At 41.2% G+C, this 22,351-nt stretch overlaps 1 protein-coding gene and 1 pseudogene across 1 annotated transcript in view; both read right to left on the reverse strand.

Moving 5' to 3' along the window:
• The window catches only part of LOC116505333, a 39,926-nt pseudogene extending 39,169 nt beyond the window's left edge, over nt 1-757 (reverse strand).
• A 9,472-nt stretch (nt 758-10,229) lies between these two features.
• LOC116510602 (acyl-CoA (8-3)-desaturase-like) overlaps nt 10,230-22,351 on the reverse strand; it is a 36,430-nt gene continuing 24,308 nt past the window's right edge. Inside the window, exons 5-12 of the mRNA XM_032220215.1 lie at nt 19,586-19,714; nt 18,339-18,396; nt 17,587-17,663; nt 15,072-15,169; nt 13,853-13,949; nt 12,297-12,376; nt 12,000-12,125; nt 10,230-11,860 (exon numbers count right to left, since the gene is read on the reverse strand). Of these exons, the coding sequence (XP_032076106.1) occupies nt 11,770-11,860; nt 12,000-12,125; nt 12,297-12,376; nt 13,853-13,949; nt 15,072-15,169; nt 17,587-17,663; nt 18,339-18,396; nt 19,586-19,714 (756 nt within the window). The 3' untranslated portion in view covers nt 10,230-11,769. The remainder of the gene's footprint in view (nt 11,861-11,999; nt 12,126-12,296; nt 12,377-13,852; nt 13,950-15,071; nt 15,170-17,586; nt 17,664-18,338; nt 18,397-19,585; nt 19,715-22,351) is intronic.

Genomic DNA, 22,351 nt, shown 5'->3' on the forward strand with positions numbered 1-22,351 from the left:
ATTCTCATTCTGGGTCTATAAACTATTGTGTTGTGAAATATACAACAGAATCTACAGCTTCCAAACTTACCTAGAATTCAGTCCTCACTGTATTTACTTTAAAAAGCTAACATCCTTCAATACCTGGTAGAGGTCACAGTTCTATGCTACCAATATTACTCATATATTTTCACTGAAAAAGTCTTCCTGACTGAATTTTGCTCAGCCAAAATATAAGCTGCGTTTTTCACAAACACCTTCTGATCAGGTCCTCAAACCTAAGCTGCATTTTGTTCACATTGTCTAGAAATCAATAAAGTTATGTAACTTAACTGCAGTCAAACATTGACCCAACCTGGAATGGCTGTTCTGTAATGTCAGAATTCTCTATGGCTTCAGACAAGAGAGATTCTTCCCCCTCATTCTGTTATTTGAGACCCTTGGAGAAATACTGAGGAAGACACAGCCTCAGCCTGGAGTGTGTGCACACAAAGCAAATGTTTAGTGCAGCCTTCAGATCATTCCAAAGCCATCTTTCCCCTCAGCAAGGACTCACAGTGGCATCTTATCCAGAATAGTGTCTGATGAGACGCGGGCCACCTGGATGTCGCAAATAGAACTGACTAACATCATAAACCTTTCAGTTGATGACCAGCCATCTCTCTTCCTTCAAGTCTCCATTGCCTGTGCAGAGCCCCACTTCCTCCCAAGTGAAGAGCCGGGGGACCCCTGGCTCAATCTCTGGCTTCCCTGCACTGGCTCCTAACTGAGTGGGCATCTTGGCTGGAAGCACTGAGGGATGCTGCTCTATTAACTCCTGGACTGTTTTTTTTTAACCTGTGGAAAGTGGGAGTGACTCTATCTCTTCATTCAGTTAAATATTGCAGTCAACGTTATACACACCTCTATTAGCCACCCACACTGCCATTAACCTTCTGTCGCCCCAGATCTTGAAAGGTTTTCTTCTCCTCCCTCTATAGAAGGCATCTCTTCTTTCAGAGAGCATAAAACTGGATAGTATTAGATATCAAGTTAGATTAATGAAGATATTATTGTTCAGGGTTTTAAAAAAAGAATAAAAAACAGAATAATAAAGAACTGTGTAAAATATTCTATAGCAGTTCTCTATAGGAGTTTAGCAGCCTCATCACCATGGTTACTTTTAAAGGGCTTCCTTCTGTAAATACTAAAAGCAGAAAAGCAGAATTGGGAAACCTATTCAGGAAGAGAAGCATTGCATAAGGCTGCTGTCACTGTCCCTTCATTTAATAACCAAGAAAGAAACCACTCAACTCCATATTTCAGAATTAAGTGTACTTTTACTGGCTACAAACGAAAAGAAGCAAAGCAAAGCTGAATCTGAATAAAAGGCGTGAAAGCAATATATATCAATACAAGATTCAATCCCCTCCCCTTGGTACCCCAGTCCATAGACCAATCATAATTCACCCAACTGTCAGGTGGGAGACATCTTCAAAAATCATCATCAGGATGGAATGCTGGACAGTTGGCCTTGGTGGGAAACTCCCTTCCTTCGACATGCGCAAAGAGATGGCGAGAATAACTTCCTAATTAAACAGCCGTCCAGTACAGAATGATTCCCTTTCCAAATACCATGCCCCTCCTCCCCGTTTCAATGGCAGCCGAAAAGCAGCAGCGAAGCAGAGGTTGACATCCAGCCCTCCTCCAGAAAAGGACGGTCACGCCTGCAGAAACGAAAGAACACAGACAAACAAATGAACAACATGACACAGAAGAGAAAAAGGGGAAGGGGGAAATTAGAAATCCGAAGTGAGGTCAGGGTTTGTCTGGGTAAGTAGAGTAGAACTTGCAGAGCAGACGAGGAGCCCGCACATGGGATTTGTCAACCCATTCAGTATGAGAAGGGGGAAAATGTTTCCAAGCCACAAGATACTGAATACGGTTCCTCCATTTACGAGAGTCCAAAATCTCCCGAACTTCAAAATGTTGCTCACCCTCAACCAGAAGTGGAGCAGGTGGAGGCGGTAAAGGAGCCCTCAATGGAGAAGCACGTTCCGGCTTCAGGAGATTAACATGGAAAACAGGATAAACCCGGTTGAGATACTTAGGCAATTGGAGATGGACGGAGACAGGGTTGATACTTTGATAATTGGAAATGGGCCAACGTATTTGGGACCCAATTTCTTAGACTTTTGAGTTGTCTGAAGAAACTTAGTGGATAAATAGACATGATCACCAACTTTATAGTCATTAGATTTTGCCCTTTTCCTATCCGCTTGTTTCTGTGTGCACGGTGTGCAGCCTCCAGCGCCTGGTGCGTTAAAGGCCACATCTCTCGAAGGCGATCACTCCACTCGGAGACGGACGACACCTGTGGTTTCTTGCAAGGAATCTCGGGGATAGGCACAAAATCATGTCTGTAAACCACCCGGAAGGGTGTAAAACCTGTGCTACTGTGCACTGAATTGTTGTATGCCACCTCAGCATGAGGCAACAATTCCACCCAATTATCTTGCTGGTAGTTGATGAAGCAGCAAAGATATTGTTCCAGCACAGAGTTGGTCCTCTCGCAGGCGCCATTAGTCTGAGGATGGTGGGCGGAGCTTAACCCCTGGATGGAGCCAATCAGTTTCAGGAATTCTTTCCAAAACAGTGAGGTGAACTGGACCCCCCCTATCCAAAATGATGTGGTCCAGAACCCCATGCAAGCAATAGATATGCGTGTTGAACAACTTAGCCAGGGATTTGGCGGACGGGATCTTGGAACAAGGAATAAAATGAACCTGCTTGGAGAATAAGTCAGTGACAACCCAAATCACTGTATTCCCCTGACTCTCCAGAAGTTCAACAATGAAATCCATAGAGATCTCCTTCCACGGGGCTTCTGGGTGGGCTACCGCCTGGAGCAACCTCTAGGATTTACCTGGTGGGCATTTTGCTGCAGCACAAGTGGGGCAACTAGCCACATAAGATTCAATGTCTTTTTTCAATGAAGGCCACCAAAACTGCCTCTTGACGAGGTGTAGGGTTTTAACAAACCCAAAGTGTCTGGCCATGCGAGAGTCATGAGCACGTTGAAGCACCATGGGTCTAATGGAAGTAGGAACGTACAACTTAGCACCAATCCAAGCAAGTCCATCTTTCATGGTGCACTCATTCGTATGTTGCTGGAACCAGTCATCATTTGTAAGAGCCCCCTTGAGGTTAGTGACGAGGTCTTGTGTGACCTCTAACTTAGAGGTTTCCTGACTTCTGGTGACAACAGGAGCGGCCAGACTTCTCATAGGTATGACAGGCTGGACAACACTGAGTTTCGAACTGTTGTACTGTGGAAGCTTGGACAAAGCATCAGCCATAAAACTTTTCCCACCTGGGATATATTTCAAAGTGAAATTGAATCTATTGAAATGTTGTGCCCACCGCATTTGTTTGGTAGATAGTTTCTGGAGGTCTTTATTTCCCTTTTAGTATATTTTATTTTCATTTTCATTTTCATACACTCACATGTATACACCATACAGTATTAAACAGTAATTGCATCAATTCCTCTTGTCGACAATGCCCCAGAAAATAAAAGCCCAATATACCTCTTCCATTCTCCATACACCTCTTTCTTCCACCACCCTCCAACTTTCTATCTTCCCTCCATCATCCCCCTCTACCCTACTTCCCCTCGCCCTCTACCACTCCTCTCTCCAGATCCGCTCCCCTCCTTCCCTTTCGCCTTTCCCCCCACCCTCTCTCCCATCCCTCTCTACCCATCTTTCTTCTTTCCTACTCCTCCTCCCCTCGGTGTATTTCCACTATATGTTAATGTATTTGGCTTATCCTATTTTTAAAGAAAAATTAGAGAAAAACAGTATACATGTGAAGTCACATTGCATTGAGATCTAACACATCGTGTCTAGCCTAATGTATATCCCTCCCTCCCTCCACCCTCCCCCCAACCCCCCTCCTCCTTCCCCCTCCCCCCGACTTCCCAGAACCTGTACACGGTATAGATTTTTAACAAACACAGTCTAAAATCTATTGAGAAAAAAGAAATAATGAAATTAATAACATCTCTACATTGATCTTAGCTTCTTCTTGCTAAGCTAACTTTAAACAGTTTAAATCATTCTGATCTTAAGCATAGGCTAACTGGAATTTCTTGGTCCTGTATTTATTTTGTATATAGTCAATCCATTTTTTCCAGTCTTGTTTATATCTCTCATTTGAGTGATCTTTAAGATATGCCGATATTTTAGCCATCTCGGCTAAATTTGTAACTTTCAATGTCCATTCTTGAATTGTAGGCAGGTCTTCCTTCTTCCAGTATTGCGCCACCAACAGTCTTGCTGCCGTTATTAAGTGCAGTATCAAGTTAGTCTCTACCGCTGTAAAGTCAGTACTTATACCTAGCAAAAATAACTGAGGGGTAAACTTTATCCTTCTTTTAAAGATATTTTGCATAATCCACCATATTTTTATCCAAAATTTTTAACCTTTTGGCAAGTCCACCATATATGGAAATAGGTAGCATCAAGAGAACCACACCTCCAACATTTGGGTTGTTAATTCGGATACATAGAAGCCAACTTTTTAGGATCTAAATGCCATCTATAGAACATCTTGTAAAAATTTTCTCTCAGGTTTTGAGCTTTCGTAAATTTCACATTTCTTACCCAAATTTTTTCCCATGTATCCAACATTATTGGTTCTTCAATATTTTGAGCCCACTTTACCATACGGTCTTTAACTAGCTCTGTTTCCGAATCTATCTGTATTAATACATTATATATCCTCTTTATATGCATTAAACTTTGATCTCTTATTTGTTTAAATAAGTTGTCCTCAATTTGGACAAAACCAATTTTTTGATCTATTTTCCACCTGGCCTATAATTGCCCATACTGGAACCATGTTTGAATTGCCTTCTCCTCTTTTAATACCTCTAAGGATTTTAATTGTAGTGCCCCTTCAGTTTTCTGGGGGTCTTTAACGCCTCCAAGTTCTTGTGGTCAGTCCATACCTCAAAAGGCTGTTTTGCGCCCTCTAGAAAATGATGCCAGGTCATCAAACCCCAACGAACAGCAAAAGCTTCCTTCTCCCAAATAGCCCAGCATCTCTCAGTGTCAGTTAGTTTACGAGAGGTGTAAGCACAGGGTTGTAATTTCCCCTGTGCATTTGTTTGAAGCAGTACCACCCCCACTGCAACATCACTAGCATCAGCTTGGACCACAAAAGGTGTGTCCATGTCTGTGTGTTTGAGGACCAGTTCCTCTGCGAACAGACGTTTCAATTTCTCAAAAGCAGCCTGACATTCCATAGTCCAGTTTAAAGGTTTGCTAGGTTTGGGCTTTGCCCCGCCTTTTGACTTCAGGAGATTTGTAATTGGCAGAGCGATCTTAGCAAAAGAAGGAATAATTTGATGATAGAAGTTGGCAAACCCCAAGAAGCTCTGGAGAGGGGAATCATTATTATGCAATTCAACCATCCAGTCAGCTGCCTTCTTCTTCAGAGCCATTAACATGGTTCTTACTTTAGCTTCATTTGAGTTCAGGTCTGGTCCATATATTTGCATATAATTCCAGACCTGAATCAAAAACAACCTGAGTTCTTTAGGGTCCCGGGCGTATTTCACACTTAGAAGAGGGACCTTAGCCATTCAGCATCGGCAATGCCCCCCCTTTTCTTGGAATGTCTCTAGCTGCCAGAGGTGGGGTCGGCTCTGGGTCATCTTGTGCACATCCCCCTTCGGCTCCCCCAGCCTCCTTAAAATTAGGCAATGTGTACCTTTTTTTCGGCTCTTCCTCCGGTTCTTTGTCACCCCCACTCTCTCAAGTCCGGAATTTTTCCCACGCTCCTTCGAGAAGTTTCATGGCTTGGGCCATCATGAAATCCTCCTCTTCAGGACCCTGCCATTCAGCTGCTGGTTTTTCGGTTTTTCTCCTCACCGTAATTCCAGTTAACAGTTCTTCAGTTTCCTCTTTCTGTCCCACTCCCCAAGTCCACCTGGGTCGAACAGTCGGTTCTTCCACTTGCAGGTCAGCCAATAAATCCGTTAATGTAGGAGCTGCAGCTGCTCCCATATCCTCCTCTTGATCACTGTCGTGGAGGGACATTTTTTTTTCTTTGGTTGCACCCCCCTCGGAAGGTTTTCACTCCAGGATGGATGTGAGGTGAGATTCAGCTTAATGTCACTGCCCCTTCATTTAATAGCCAAGAAAGAAACCACTCAACTCCATATTTCAGAATTAAGTGTACTTTTACTGGCTACAAACAAAAAGAAGCAAAGCAAAGCTGAATCTGAATAAAAGATATCAATACAAGATTCAATCCCCTCCCCTTGGTACCCCAGTCCATAGTCCAATCATAATTCACCCAACTGTCAGGTGGGAGACATCTTCAAAAATCATCATCAGGATGGAATGCTGGGCAGTTGGCCTTGGCGGGAAACTCCCTTCCTTCCACATGCGCAAAGAGATGGCGAGAATAACTTCCTAATTAAACAGTCCTCCAGTACAGAATGATTCCCTTCCCAAATACCATGCCCCCCCTCCCCGTTTCACTGGCAGCCGAAAAGCAGCAGCGAAGCAGAGGCTGACAGCTGCTTCCAAAACTCTAAATCATTCTAGGCATGGAATCGCTTCAACCGTTCACTTTTTCAAGCACGTTACCACTTCTAACTTCATTCCCGATATCAATGCATTTTCAAAATGGTAATGATACTTATGTCAACATAGATACGAACTGTAGAAAAGAGATACAAATGAGAGGAGAACCTGCAACAATCTGCCTCCTTGAAGCTTTGTGTTATGAATGTTTATTCCAACCAGCAGAGCTAATAGCTAGGGATTAAAGAGTTATAGTCTAAAATTTCTAGAAGAGTGCTAACATGCTGTGAATATGTCTGAAAGATTAATTTTAGATCCTCACAATCTCCCCATCTCAGTCCTGTTCTGCTGCCTTATTGTGACAATGGGGTGCCTGACTCCAATGTTTCTCAAATGAATGAATGAAGAATCCTGGGAGTATATAGGATTAAATTCTCCTTCCAAAATCAACAAAAGTTATGAATGTCATCTCAGCTGCCCAGTTAAACAAGGAGGTACCTATATCAGGGAACTGTGTAAAATACAGAAGGTAGATTATCATTTAGTAACAAGGGAAAAGTAATGACTTCATATTTAGAGAATGCAATGGAAAATCACATAGATAGATAATATATGGTGATTGAGAAAATAATGATAGATAATGGGCACCTCGAGTCAGATAATGAACATAATATGGTGACAGAGTGTTCACCTTGCAGACTACTTAGTGCTTATGAGGCAACTACATTAAAGGATTATAAATATTTAGTTTCCACTGTTGTCATGCAGTGAAGAAATTCCAAAGATGCAAAGATAGTTACAATGGGAATATGAAAGAAAGCCATCTGTCAGACCTGGAAGCCATCTTTTATATTTGGTCCTTCAGGCCTGCCACATTTTCTACTGTAGGAAAATTGGAGGGGGGTTGTATGGAGTGTGGGTGAGATATAGTCAAAATAACATCCTTTAAAAGAAAGTTTAAGTGTTTACCCAGTGTAGACTGGGTCACGTTCGTCACACGATCCAATCAGGCACCATCCAAAACTGGAGATGCTTCCCAGTCACCTCAACGCAACATGGCCTTGACTATCACAGAGCCGAGGTGGCGCAGTGGTTAAATACAGTACTGCAGGCTACTTCAGCTGACTGCAGTTCTGCAGTTCGGCTGTTCAAATCTCACCGGCTCAGGGTTGACTCAGCTTTCCATCCTTCCGAGGTGGGTAAAATGAGGACCCGGATTGTTGTTGGGGGCAATATGCTGACTCTGTAAACCGCTTAGAGAGGGCTGAAAGCCCTATGAAGCGGTATATAAGTCTAACTGCTATTGCTATTGCTATCTGAGAAAGAATATTATTTTGACTATATCTCACCCACACTCCATACAATCCCTCCTCCCATTTTCCCACAGTAGACAATGTGGCAGGCCTGAAGGACTAAATGTAAACGATGGCTCCCAGGTCTGACAGCTTCCCCTGTCAGCGTATCCTCCAATGAGAACAACACAGGGGGTTAACAGAGATCCAGTTTGTGATCTAACCCCTGATGCAGAAAAGATGTCTGACAAGTTTTGTGATGAACTTCAGTCCTGACAGAAACTAGAACCCTAAGTGTAACAATAAGGAGGGAAATATAACTGAACTATATCATCTAGAAAATAGAAATGAAATCCTAAAATGGTTCATCAGTTTGTTCCAATCCAGTTATTTCTCTGGATTTCCTCAATCTCCAAATGATCAAAGTAATGCCTATATACATGCCTATCACCAGATGAAATACACAGAAGTAACATTGATTAAATTAGTATCACAAAGAAGAGCTTAGTTATAAGAATAAAGACATAACTAGAGGCTAATGGTAAACAGACCATGAACTTCAAGTTCATGCTTCTATTCAATTTCCAAGTCAAGTTAAAGAGGAAAAATGGAGACAGCTATTTGCTGTCATCTCTTGAGAATATATCACCGTTTTTAAGGATAACATCAGAAACTGCTTGGAAGTCCTAAGCCTCCTTATTGATAGAAACCAGTGGAACTATGGAATTAAATCAAAGAGATTGTTAAGGATATATGTAAAAGAGACAACCAAAGACCAAGGGACATAAGAAAGTAAATAGAGTATTAGAATTTAGTGATGTTGTATTACTATTATTCTTCTCATCTTTCCTATTATATTATATCTACTTTTCTCCTTATAACTACAACTTTTTTGCTTGTATCTTTACAATTTATATTGTTTTGTTTAGTTTACTAGTATGATTTATGTTGATTGCTTATTTAGTATCCTATGACTATTAGTAGGTGCTATATCTTATGATTTATGATGAATGTATTTTATGATACACTTCAGTTGCTCTTTCCACAGCCAAAGCAGAATTCATACCATTATGAGAGTTGTCTCAGAGATAACATGGCATACAATTTTTAAGGGATTTGGATACTGAAGTGAAGAGAGCTATATCAGTATTTGAAGATTTCTGTTTCCAACCAGTTACAAATCTTTCTGGTGGTGATGTTGGCTAACCTTACCAAGTAGTAGTTTTTTGTTTACTTTATCAAATGTCTTATTAAACTCCAAGTAAATCATAACCATAGCATTTCTCTGGTCCACTAATTTTATCACAATGTCAAAGAATATAATAAAATTTGTTTGGCATGATCTGTTTTTGACAAACCCATGTTGGCATCTAGCTATGATTTGTGTGCCTCTAGGTGTTTGCAGATTCATTGCTTATATTTTCCAGAATCTTCCCAGCTATTGATGTCAGGCTGGGAAGATAATCAAGTAACATGCTGAGTGTGCCCTACAGACCTCCTTCAGATAAGGCACAGGCTATCTTGGAAGGCTCTAACCTATCCATGCCCAGGGAACCATAACCTGCAACATATTTGCCACCCCCAGCACCCATTTTGCAATTCTATGTAGGGGGAAATGTGGCAATATTTTTTTCTTTAATCTACAGGGATCTTATTTTATTTGTAACAATAAGTTGTTCAGAAAAGAAGCAGTTCAAAAATTAATTATTTCAACCAAGTCTATTTGTGAAAATGGAGGATTTTTCCTTTTGGCTCTAAGTCATTCACTTCTTGGTTTAACAGGTTAGCAGCATCTCTTAGTACCGTGTTTTCCCAAAAATAAGACATGCCCTGCTAATAAGCCCAATCGTGCTTTTCAGAGCATGCACCATAATAAGCCTTCCCCAAAAAATAAGCCCATCCCCAACTATTTAAGCGCATGTACAACCGGTCCCCACCATTACCACTGTATCACCTACCGGTACAGCTTGCGGGGCAAAAAGAGGGCTTGCCGCAAAAACAGTGGCAGGTGAAGCAAAGTGCTTCCACTTCCCGCTCTTCCCTCCCCCGCAAAAAGAACCCACCGCAAAGACAGCGGCAAGCAAAGCAAAGTGCTTCCACCCCCCCTTCCCTCCCGCGCAAAAAGAGCCCACCACAAAAACAGTGGCAAGCAAAGCAAAGTACTTCCACCACCCACCACCCTTCCCTCCCACGCAAAAAGAGCAGCAGTCCAGCAATGCGATCACCCCCTCCCGCCTGTTCCTTCTCACGCAAAAAAACACTGCCCACCCCAATGGTAAAAGCAGCCTGCCTAGTTCCCTTCCCTGCCGTCCCTTTAGCAAGGGGTGGCAGGTGGGGGGGCGAGAAGTGAGGCACGCCTCTTACCTTTCCAGGTCCATTGCGTTCCTCGCCCTTTCACCCATTGAAGCCCCTTGTAAAAAAAAAACTCGAGAGTTGAACGGTCAACCAGATGTTACTTCAAATGTATGTTTGTCCCATCAGTTATTCTGCAACACATTTGATATGAAATGGTTTCTTAGGATTTGGGGAATGAAAACAGTTTTCCCAGGACAAGTTTCAAGACAATGATCCAGTTTTTAGGAGCACATTCTCACCATCTTATAACAGAACCTTTATGGGCAAAAGGCTCACTTTGTGTTCCCAGCAGAAGGTTTAAGTCACCACAGCAGCTGCAGATTGATGCTAGGCCTAGTACAAAATCTTTTAGCATTGACCATCCATTGAACCTACACAAAGGTTTGATACAGAACAGGAAGAATGGGAAGTAATAGTCTCAGAAATAATTAGGTTTTCTTAAGAGTGCCCTGGTTTTCTTTCATTCATTGGGTTTAGGTGTGGAGAAATGGACTGTGTTAGTGTAAGGAGACAATATGGAGAGGGAGGCATTGAGTATTCATGTTTCAAACTTCTTGGAAAAGGAAAGAATGGGGACTACTCTAGTGAGAATGGAACAAACCCTGAATAAAACAGGCAGCTCTAAAAAAAAACCCATCCTCATAGAGGCCAGTCAAAACTGTTTTCTTTGTATGTTTCCGCCTCCTCAATTCCAGACCATCTTAAGGAAAAGGATTTGTCCATGTTTGATGACCAGATAGGGATATTTGGTACAACAAAGGAAGAAAACCAGTAAAATCCAACAATTGCATGCAAGTTATTTACAGGCTTTATTTCTCAGCAGAAAATGGTTCATTTGTTAGAACAGCACAAATTTTGTTGGAAGAGAAGAAATTTATGTGGCAGAAGAATAAAGTTGTGGTAATGATGAGAAAAGCCCTGAAAGATCAATGCATGGTCAATAAGAAAGACAATTTGCTATACTGCCTCTCCTCATAACAAAAAGATGAGAAGTTAACTAGTGATAAAACTGAGAAGACCATATTCTCCACTCCCCCTAATGCTGAATTACAACTCTCAACAACCCTTTTCAGCAGGGGTGAATGCAAGGGAAGATGGGATTTAAAAAAGCATGATGGTAGCAGTGCCTATGCTGAAGTCTGTGCAATTATCAGAGCATGTGATCATAAGCATTATCTTTACTGTTTTCACACCAGCCCCAACTGTTGTGGATGCCCCTGGTAGGCACATGTTCTCTGGGATGGGTTCTGAGTCTCAGCAATGCCTCACCTGGCAGATTTCATGTCCTCCACTATGATTAAGAGTTAGAATAATGGGATGAATATCCCCAAAAGGAAACAGCTCTGTTATTCATCTTAGCAAATGGGGTAAGGCAGAATTAGGCATGCTGGCATGAAAGAAATGACTGAGCCACCATTTTAATTTTAATTTAATTTTATTTATTTATTTATACTATCCATCACCTATCAAAAGTGACTCTGGTTTTGTTCCTGCTTCTTCATTATCCCAAGAGTTGATCAAAATCAGAAGTTCTCCATAATTAAAAGTCATCCTTTCTTACCAGGTTAATGCATTTCTATTGCTGCCTGAACATCTCCCACTCCCAATTCATGGAGATAAGCTTTCTGCCAGTCCTGCCCATATTCCTTCAGGCGGCTGCAGAAAGAGAAAGGAGAAGAGGATTGATGGCAGTGAGAACATCTTCACCAGGCAATCTTTTTTGTGCTCTTTCTGGCTGCAATCCCTTCTGGATAATCCCGTGCCCAAGAGGAGCCTCCCTCAGCCAGGAACTTACTGCAATATATCTGCAAAAGCTGTGAGGATGGGCTTGCACTCGTAGTGAACACCATGCTTGGCACATAGAGATTTCACCATAGGAGCCACCTTGTAGTAATTGTGCCGAGGCATGGTAGGGAAAAGGCTGCAAGAAGGGAAAAGGGTGTCAGGTGATGATTCCAGAACTTTTGTTAGGTCCAAAATATGGCAGCCCTGCTTAACGTTGACCATGTGTGTTGTATGATTGCTCCAAAGGTCTCCCACTCCCACAAACACACATTTCTATGCCCTTGCTCCTTCTCTAGCTCATACTCACTGATGCTCAATCTGGAAGTTCAGGTGCCCAGTGAACCAGTCATTGAACCAGGAATGGTCAACATTACACGTTGCTGAGAGCTAAGGGAGGAAGAGACAGCGGGTGAAGCCCTCCAATTGGCCCTTTTCTTTTCAGGCATTGGTGCTTCTTATCATAGGGAGACTCTGAACTCTTATTCTTGGCTTGTGGGTCTGGACTTCTGTTTGGTTTCTCTTTGTTTTCTAAACATTTGAATGTAAATGTTTGACTCAGGCTAGCTCTAATAGACAATGTACCTTGTACAGTAACCTTGTGCCTAAGAGACTGGCACTGAAATCTTACACGTCAGACATGCACTAGTGGAGGGTCCAAGAACAATTGTTATCTTAATTTGATAGAAAAAAAGGGAGAGAACGTTTTAAAATATAAGACTGGAAAGTAGACATTTACCTTTAGCTTTAAGTACAGTAAATAGAAATGAAAGTGAGAGCCAGTTTGATGTAGTGATTAAGACATCAGACTAGAAACTGGAAGACTGTGAGTTCTAGTCCTGCTTTAGCCAGAAAACCAGCTGAATGATCTTGGGCCAGTCTTTTTCTCTCAGCCTGAAGAAATGTTGTTGACAACTGTACTTTCCATTTCCACCTGTTAATGCAAAGGGCAACAGATAGAGGAGAAGGTTTTCACCTGCTTCCTCTGTGTCTGTTTGTTACAAGGCCCATGATTAATTTAAAAATTGTGTGTTCTCTCTCTCTCCCTCTCTCTCTCTCTCTCCCCTCCCTTCCCCCCTCCCCCTCCAAGGTGTAGCTCAGATACAAGTCAGGTTTTCTTTTTGATTACAAATTTTGATTGATAGCGTATTGACAGCTGAGTCGAAGTTATATGCTACATCCAAGAAAATAATACATCGAACAGTTTTAATTGGAGCTGTCTGCTACTTATTATTTTGGATATGCTCAGTACATCCTTTAATATGGATTTTGTTCAACTCAAACTCCAACAATGTGAATCTCTGCTATATATGCCTATCTGCCAATCCATATGTTATGCCCCAGGCATATAATTTGTGTATATGTTGTTGTTGTTCTCTGGCACCGTCTAGTGGCTGTATTGTTTGGAAGCTGACCCTGTCCTTTAAGGATTATCTATCCATCAATCCTCACTCCAAAAACAAGTGCATCCTGGGAAACCAGACTTTAGCATGGAGAGGAAACAGAAGCAGCAGGAAGAAACAGCCTATCTGTGGCACATGTTCATCTGAGGACAAAAATCCACATCCCATACACACAGTATTGCTGGTGAGATTTAGATTTTTATTTATTAATTATTATGCTCACCAGCAACTCAATGCTGCTTATTTTGTATTTGGGTTCTTATTGTTTGTATTTCTATTTTTACCTGTTTCAGCCATCCTGTCCCTTTAATAAATCTACACACATGGTTTGTTTTATTGGAGGATAGATTAGTTTAGCTGCATGTCCAGCTGCAAACAGAGTGTAGCAAAAACAGAACAACATAGAAAAACCTAAGTTCCTGTTCTTTCCCAAATGTTATGACTAGAATGGAAATGTTCTTACTTGGGAAGAGACCCAGTCCAGATTCTGGTCATAATTGATGTTCATTGGAATGTGATTCATTTGAGAGACCCAGAGAAACCAGGTGCTTTCTAGGAACCTGTGGAAGTAAGTAATTTCAAGAAATGAAATAATTAGAATTTTTTTACATTTTTTTCATTGTTTTTATCATCATTAAAATTGTTATTGTCTTTGCTGGCAAACCTCTCTTATCTTCTGATTTGATCTATTGATTTCAATCTTACAAATCCACCATTTTTTTCAGTGTTTGTCTTTCAGTGGAAAGCAAGTAACTAAAGATAAGGGAATAACTTATTATATCTGTTACCCAGGAAGATATTTATTTAATTATACTTCAAATATCTAAGGCCTTCCAATGCACAAAGAACTATAATTCCCAGGGATATCAGCACCATGGGAATCCTGATGTCACATCCCTTCACCAGCTATAGTCTTCTATTATTGTTATATTTCAATTCAAGATGGAGAACTTGCCTAATACTCCTTGCTCCTATTTTCCTCATAACTACTTTGGGGGTGTGTTGGATTGAGAGTTTGTGACTAGTCCTGGCCAGCTTGCATACTTAAGGTAGGCCTGGAACTTCCTTTTGTGTTCTAGGCCAAAACCTTCACCATTGCCCCAAACTGGCTCTTCGTTGACAAATAGTCTATGGATCACCATTTTGCTGGTGCCGAAAGGCAGGGTTTTTTTAAAAAGAAAGGGAGAATGTAAAGTCTCTTCTAGGTAATCTTGACTCCTGATGACTCCATAAACATAAAGGTGCTTTGGAGGGTGAGGGAATACAGACATGGTTTCCCACTACCTTATTCTGAAATACTTTTTTAAACACTTTAGAAAATTAAAAAAAAACTTTCTACTCTAGTATTCGGGCCTGATATTTCTTGGTGGTCTCTCATTCAATTATTAATTGGATTTGGCCCTCATAAGTTTCTGCCTTTTGCTGTAATTGGTGTTGCATTAAAATATTGCAGTGTCAAGGTCATATATGTAATATATTACATATCTGATCAAGGACCTAACCACTTTTTCTTGTGATTCGTGACTCAGACATTGCAGCAGTTGCCCTTCTTCAGACTGGAAAGATCATGAGGGACATGAAGCACCACACATAAAATCTCCCTCATTCCAAGCACATGTTCTGTACATCAATTATATGCACAGGAGGCAGCAGTGCAGTTAAGAATTCTCCACAGTTCCTACCTGGAAAGCCAATAATATGCCATGAAGGTCTTGAATCCCATTAAAGGAATGAACATGAGGCACATACGGAGATTGTAGAATAAAATAAGAGCAAGATCCTGGCCAAAAAGAGAGAGGAGTGAGTAAAATGGATGGGAAAATGTAGCTTCTGTCAGCTTCCTAACTGCTTTATGCAAATAGGTTGGTTTTAAAATACATTATGTTTAATGATTCATATTACTTAGCTTAGGGGGGTGTCAAGCTCAGGGCCTGCAGGCCAGATCCAGCCCACAGTGTGCTTAGATCTGGCCTATGGGGCTGCCCTGGAAACAGCAAAGGACTGGCCTGTGGTGCCTCTGCCAGCAAAAACGGAGCTTGGGAGGGCGGCACACGTCCCTTCCAAAGTCCATTTTCACTGGCAGAGGGTTGCAAGAGGCTGTTGCAGCTGAAAATGGAGGTTGGAAGCCTGTTTTTGCTGGCAGAGCTCTGAGGCCACCACAGGCATCCCCAACACGAGTGATGTCAAACTGGCCATGCCCACCCTGGCCATGGCCCCCACTCCCCAAGGACAAACACAATCCTGATGTGGCCCTCAATGATATCCACTTTGACAACGCTGACTTAGCTTAACACATAAGGAAACGCTTTGCTGAAAGTCAAAATATTTAAGTCATTGCATTGTAACATAGCACAACAGCAGAACAATCCATTGGTCAGTTCTGTCCTGGAATGAATATTACAAATGGGAGTATGCAGTGATCTATGACAATTGGGCACAGTAGCCCGGCTACATCTTCTTCATGCCACCGCCCCTTCAAGCTGCCCCTTCCCCAGTGTTCATCCCCCCTGACTTGTCCCCTTTTGCTCCTCTCCTCCTTTACCCAGGCAATTTGCTGAGGGACAAATTGTCACGGCCAATTCACAACACAGGACAATTAGACATACATCCTGGTGGCCAATCTGCATGTTGAGGGGTGGGCCTCTGCTGTCCCTTTGGACACTGCATGCAAAGAGATCACCAGGTGGGGCAGGCAGCAGCCTCAGGAACGGGCTATCTGCCCTCACAGCTGCTTCTTCTCCAGGTTCCAGTGCTGTAGGCCCCAAATTGCATCCGGAAGAAGGCTGAGTGAGAACTGCACTAAAGCCTTCCTGTGCCCCACCCTCAGCATAGTGCAGAGGCTCTCACAGGAGCATGTGCCCCCACTTGACGGCACCAAATGACCCCGGCTGCAAGACAAGGCAGAGCTTAAGGTTGCTATCCCTCCTTTGTGGGGTGGGGAGGTGGAATGTTTCTTGTTATGGTGCAGCAGTTGCTTCTGCAAAGAGGCACTAGGCCAGGAACTGGAGAAGCTGGGGGTCACTCGGAAGGTATGCACACCCTTTCCAAGGATGCTTGTCTGGAGTGAGAGGAGCTGTTACCAGTACTTCCATTGGTTTTCAAGGAGCCACCACTGCCCACATTGAAGTCCATGCCTCTTAAAACTGCCACAGAGGAGCAACACTCCTGTTGAGCCCTCTCAATAAACTCCCCATTAAAGGGAGCCTCAAAATCAGCTCCCATAGAACCAGCTCAGATCTCCCACCTTGCCCACCCACCCAGCCAGGCTCGTGCAAGTGAATCAGTCTTCACTCCCAAATTCAAGGCTCACAGCACTTTGCGGAGCAGGTTTTATAAAGCAGCATGGAGAGACAGCAGCGGTGTCAGGTGAGGAAAGCCAAGCAAGCTCCATGCCCTGCCTGCTTCTCTTTCATCTGGGTGGGTGCCTTCCTCCCCTGCAGCACAGCCCCTGGCCACGCCCACTTGCCAAGCCATGCCAGCTTTTGCAAGCCGGTGCCAAGCACAGCTCCTGCCCAAATTCTCCTGCCCCCTCTCCCACACAAAGGGGGAGCTCCCTCTGGGGTCTCCTGACCCTTGTCCACAGCTAGGTGGGCAATGAGGGAGCTACTGCTCCTTTTCCTGGTCTCAGATCTGGTTCTGATGGGAAGTGGTTTTTAGGTTCCCTTCAATGGAGGGTTTCTTGGGCACAGCCCAGGTGCTTTATAGTAGTGTTACTGCCCCATTCACCAACTTTAAGAGACTTTGTCTCCTTTAAGGAGTGGTAGCCCCTCAAAAGCCAATGGAGGTTCTGGTGACAGCCCCTCTTGCTCCAGGCAAGAGCAACGGACACACACACACACACAAACACACACACACACACACACACACACACACACACACAGAGGCTTGTCCAGTTCTTGGCCTCACTGCATAAACAGCTGCTATGCAGCAGAGTGGCCCAAGAAACAGCTGTTTCAGATGGGAGCTGGTTTTGAGGGCATAGTAGAAATGTATACAGCTAAAATTCTAATGCTATCTTGTGTCTCCAATGTCTGGAAAAAATAGGAATGGCATCTCCATCATCAAGGCAATGCTTCATTCTTTTTAATGCATCTTCCCTTTTGGCGAGCAATGATGATGCAATCACTGTTCCTGTTGCCGGGTACATACTGACCCATTGCAGAAGGTATTGTCTCTGCATGTCCGTCAATTACTTACACTCCATATTTTCTTCCGAATAACATAGCGAAAAATGATAAGCTGCACAAAAGCGACGAATGTTAAGGGGGCCAATACTGGAAAAAATAAAAGCAAAAATGCAAATATGTGTGAATCACTCAAGATTATAAACATTTCTGAGAGATCCTTCTTCCTCTCCTATTTCTTATTTCCTACTGACTAATGAATTATTACTACAGATTTCCTCTATCTGCTAGGCCGTTCACTCTATGTCATTGCCACACTTCATACAATTACAATTCCAGTTTTTTGGGAGTTTTGGTCTTGAATCCGGAGTGATTCATTTGGTGGGGGGGGGGGAGCTAAATACTTTATCAAAGCAATTTAGTCTTTGATCCCAGATATTCTCCTAAGCCATTTTTCTCCTAAGCTACCACTGATTAATTGATTTAGCCAATTTATATAATTGCTCCTCTCAGAAAAGGTGATTCTGAGTAGCCTACAAACATAGTAACAATCCAAAATATCATATTTCGTTACATATTGTTGAAGTGTGTTGACTGATTACAAATAACTTTCGTGCATCTCTTCCACAGTCATTACCATTTATGAAACATTAAATATGAATAAAACCAAAAATGAAAAAAAAAATCCACAAACCAGCAGAATAACTACCGTTTAATCTCAGACAACCTCCTTTAAGGCTCTCCAACCCCAAGGTTGATGGAAGAACTGGTCCTGGTATTTCTAGTTGGACTAAATTTTTGGTGCAAAATGGCAGAAGTACTCACAGCTAAAATATTTGTGCTGGTGCTGGTAAGGCATGTATTTCTTTTTCTTTTTTCCAAGCTGTAACAAAAACACAGTTTAGTGAAGGACAAAATAAATCACTCTACAGGATAGATGTCAACCCCAAACCTGTTCTAGCTGTGGGAGATTTTCCTTTTCCTTTTCTGTAATTCCATTAAGGTCAAGCTTCAGGCTTGACGAAGCTTGGAACTGAGAGGGGGTGGGGTAATTTGTATCTGAAACAAACTAGTTCATTCCTAGGTCAAGGACATTCCAACTACTGGCTGGCTGGAGGTGTTGGAAGGAGTTGCCAGGTAACCAGCCAGTGCCCGGATTGGATAGTGTGAGTTATTGTTTTGGGAGAAAGTGAAACTTTCACTTTTATCTAGGTGTAAAGCCCGGGAAAGCTCAGAGTTGGCTTTCCACCAGTTGATGCCAAAATGATGTCTCTAAAATAAAAACTGTTCTTTGAGAATCTGCCTCAGAGTTCTGTTATGAAATGGGGTCGTTTCTTGGAACCCTGACAATATACTTAATAACCTCTCTTCTTTACAGTTCAGCTCAAGAAGTGTAAAAAGTGACTGGTTCTCCTCATTAAGGGCAGATTTTGTCCATGACTTTACATATGAAGTGACCTGATTTATCCCATCTGGGCAAAAATGAAAATAGAATAAGCAGCTTTATTATCCTGGAGGGTGAAGAGTGCTTATTTGCAATACTGTGGAATTGCTGTGAAATGGATTCTCTCTATAAATTTCTACCTAGCTTGTTTCTGTGGCCTTAAATATGAAGTGACCTGATTGATCCCATCTGGACAAAAGTGGATACCAGGGATAGGAAACTTTATTATGTCTAGTAGATGAAGGGTGCAGTAATATTTGCAGTAATGTTTTTGTGTTTCTGGAAGCTCATAAATATTGTGAATGACATAATAATACCATGCAGATTACAACAACCAAGGTTTTTTTTCCAAGTGTTTTTGCATTTAGCAGAGAAATTTCAGACCAGGCAGCTTTAGGAAGTTTTTATTTGTCTTTTGAAAATCTGCAGCAAATGGCACAGCATATCTACTGCACTATGTTGCTGGATCTTAGTGGTGGAAACCTGGAGGTTGGGAAACTTCAAAAGTAAATGAGTAAGGGGAATCAGGCACTTCATGCAGCTCACAAGCCCCTGGCTACCTATGTCTGATTGCAAGATGTTCAGGCAGTCATAATATTTTGAATACGGTTACCTAAACTGTACTCACCTCCACAGAGAGAGACTTCCCTAAGGTGAAGAGAAATGGGTGCATATTGAGATCAGGATCCTTCAAGAAACAGTTGGGTTTGGCATGATGTTGGTTATGCATGTCAGTCCACCAATTCCTTGGCCCACCCTGCATAGAAAATGTTGAAATGCATACATACATTCCAGTTTTCATTTGTTCTTTGGAAGAGCTATTATCACGTAAGTTATTCCTAATCTAGCTGCTTTCCCCTGCCCACATTTCCCCACTTGCTGGCACATTAGGAAAAAAAAATAGAAATATAAAACTAACTGAGCAAATAGATGGAACCATCCTTTCCATTTTCAAGGGCATTAGGCTAATGGGACAAAGGTCACAGTTATTCAACATCTTCCACTAAAAATTCCAGCATGAAACTATGTTAGAAATAATCAGGGGGAGGAGGAGCCAACATCACAACAATACGGACGTGCTGTCTCAATTGCTCCAAGACAGCCAGCGAACTTTTGCCACTGGACGGTCCAATTGGACCTAAACCGTCCCTTAGAGAGGGTGAACAGGAAGAATACATCTTGCTGATCTCAAGGACACTGCAAAGTCCTTGATCTATCCAAGAAGTTGTTCAAGCTGGTGACAAAAACCTCAGCCCCAGGCTGATGAAGTTGGGACAGCTCCGGAATGGAAGGGAAGCGGAAAAAGAAAGTGTGTCCATCTAGTGAGGAATCTTTACTGTTTTGGAAAAGACTGCCCAAAAAATCTTTTTTAAGTTAAATCCGAAAGAAGAAAACAAGCGGTGAAATTAACCTATATTGGATTGCTTTGGATAGTGTGTTTTTCTTTTCTTTTTCTTTGTAATTCTACTTTGTGGATTGAAGTGCTTGCAACTTTTTTTTTTAAGAGAATGGATTAGTTTTTCTTCTTGTATTTTTCTATTTTTATTTCTTAATTTATGGATTAAAATCTTCTTTGTTATTTTAACAAAGACTTTTACTTCTTGCTATTAATTCCATTTAAGAACTTTGTTTCTTTTGAATTTGAAATAATATTAGAGAGTGGGAAGCAATACTGCCTCTTGGAGGCTGGAGGCTTGAGCTTTTGAAATAATGAACTTTCCCTTTTCCTTTTGATCTCACTGACTTTGTAACTCAAGGTTCTGCAACTTGTTTATAGAAAGTGATAAGAAGCAAAAGCACGAATTGTTTATACAGGTGCGTTCTGAGAGCCTTACTGGCAGTGGGAGAGAAAAAGAAACAGAACCTTCTTTTTTGAAGATCATAAATGAATTTGCGTTTAAGCTAATTTAATATAAGAAGCTTTGAAAGCCAGAGTGGACTATCTACCAGTTTGTTAAAATGGCACATTATTCAAAAGAAACCTTAACTCTGCAAAACATTATGGCTTGAATTCAAAATTTATTAGAAGCAACAGAGAGAATTGAGAAGAAGATGGAAAAACTAGAGTTTATAACAGCAAAAAATGATGGGGTCAGAGTCCCAAAAATTGAAGAGAAAAATGATTATAAAGACAAGACAACTGATGACTTTACTAGTGGAGTGAACGTGGTTGAAAGTGGAAAAAGGGGAGTATGGAAAAGGGAATTAGATGGACAGGAACTCTTAGTAATCTCTAGAGTGCTATGTTAAATAAATAATTGATAATGATAATAAGGTATATACATGTGTTGGTACATATGTTTACTTAGAACATGTTATAAAGGGGTAATGTTATTGGATGGTAGAAATAATTAATGAAATGCTATTATGTGGTTGTGTTTTTAATTTTGGACTATTTTACGTAAAAGGATGTTAAAATAATTATAGTCAAATGAGAATTGTGTATGTTGATAGTAAGATATATAAAGATTTTCGATTTAAAATATACAATGTGATATGAACAATAAGTAATGACTGTGGAAGAGATGCATGAAAGCTATTTGTAATCAGCCGACACACTTCTATAATATGATTAGTGATTAGTAATTTAGTAATTTTTAGAGTGCTATGTTAAATAAATAACTGATAACGATAACAACGTACACATGTATTGGTTTGATGAGAGGAAACCTGATATAATTAGTGAATGAATTTCTATTAATAAATAATAATTGTAACAATAACAATGAAATGACAAGGTGTATACATACATACATACATACATACATACATACATACATACATACATAATTTGTTTTCTGAGGTTTTCGCGGGTGTTAGTATGTAGGTCTTTGGTTATTCGGGTTTTCTCCCGCGTAAAATTGGAGGTGTCTTGGCGACGTTTCGACCAAAGCTTTGCTCCTGGAAGCACGAAGTCTGAAGTTGACAAATGAGACTTCGTTGAAACGTCGCCAAGACACCTCCAATTTTATGCGGGAGAAAACCTGAATAACCAAAGACCTATATATATATGGCAATGTTATTGGCTGATATTAGAAATAATTAATGAAATGTCATTATGTTGTTGTGCTTTTAATTTTGGATTATTTCATGCAAAAGGACGTTAAAACAACTATAGTGAAATGAGAATTGTGATAAATTGATAGTAAGATATATTAAGATTTTTGATTTAAAATATATAATGTGATGTGAACTATAAGTAATGACTGTGGAAGAGATGCACGAAAGTTATTTGTAACCAATCAACACACTTCCACAATAAGATGATTTTTTTTGTGTTGTGTTTGTCTGTTTAATCAAAAATAAAAATACCTCAGCTGTTCCATGCTTCCTCTATCTTCACAGTATTTAATATTTACAATTGGATAAGCAGACAAATTAAAAATGTGATTAG

Source organism: Thamnophis elegans, chromosome 1, assembly GCF_009769535.1.
Source record: "Thamnophis elegans isolate rThaEle1 chromosome 1, rThaEle1.pri, whole genome shotgun sequence".
NCBI classification, from domain to species: domain Eukaryota; kingdom Metazoa; phylum Chordata; class Lepidosauria; order Squamata; family Colubridae; genus Thamnophis; species Thamnophis elegans.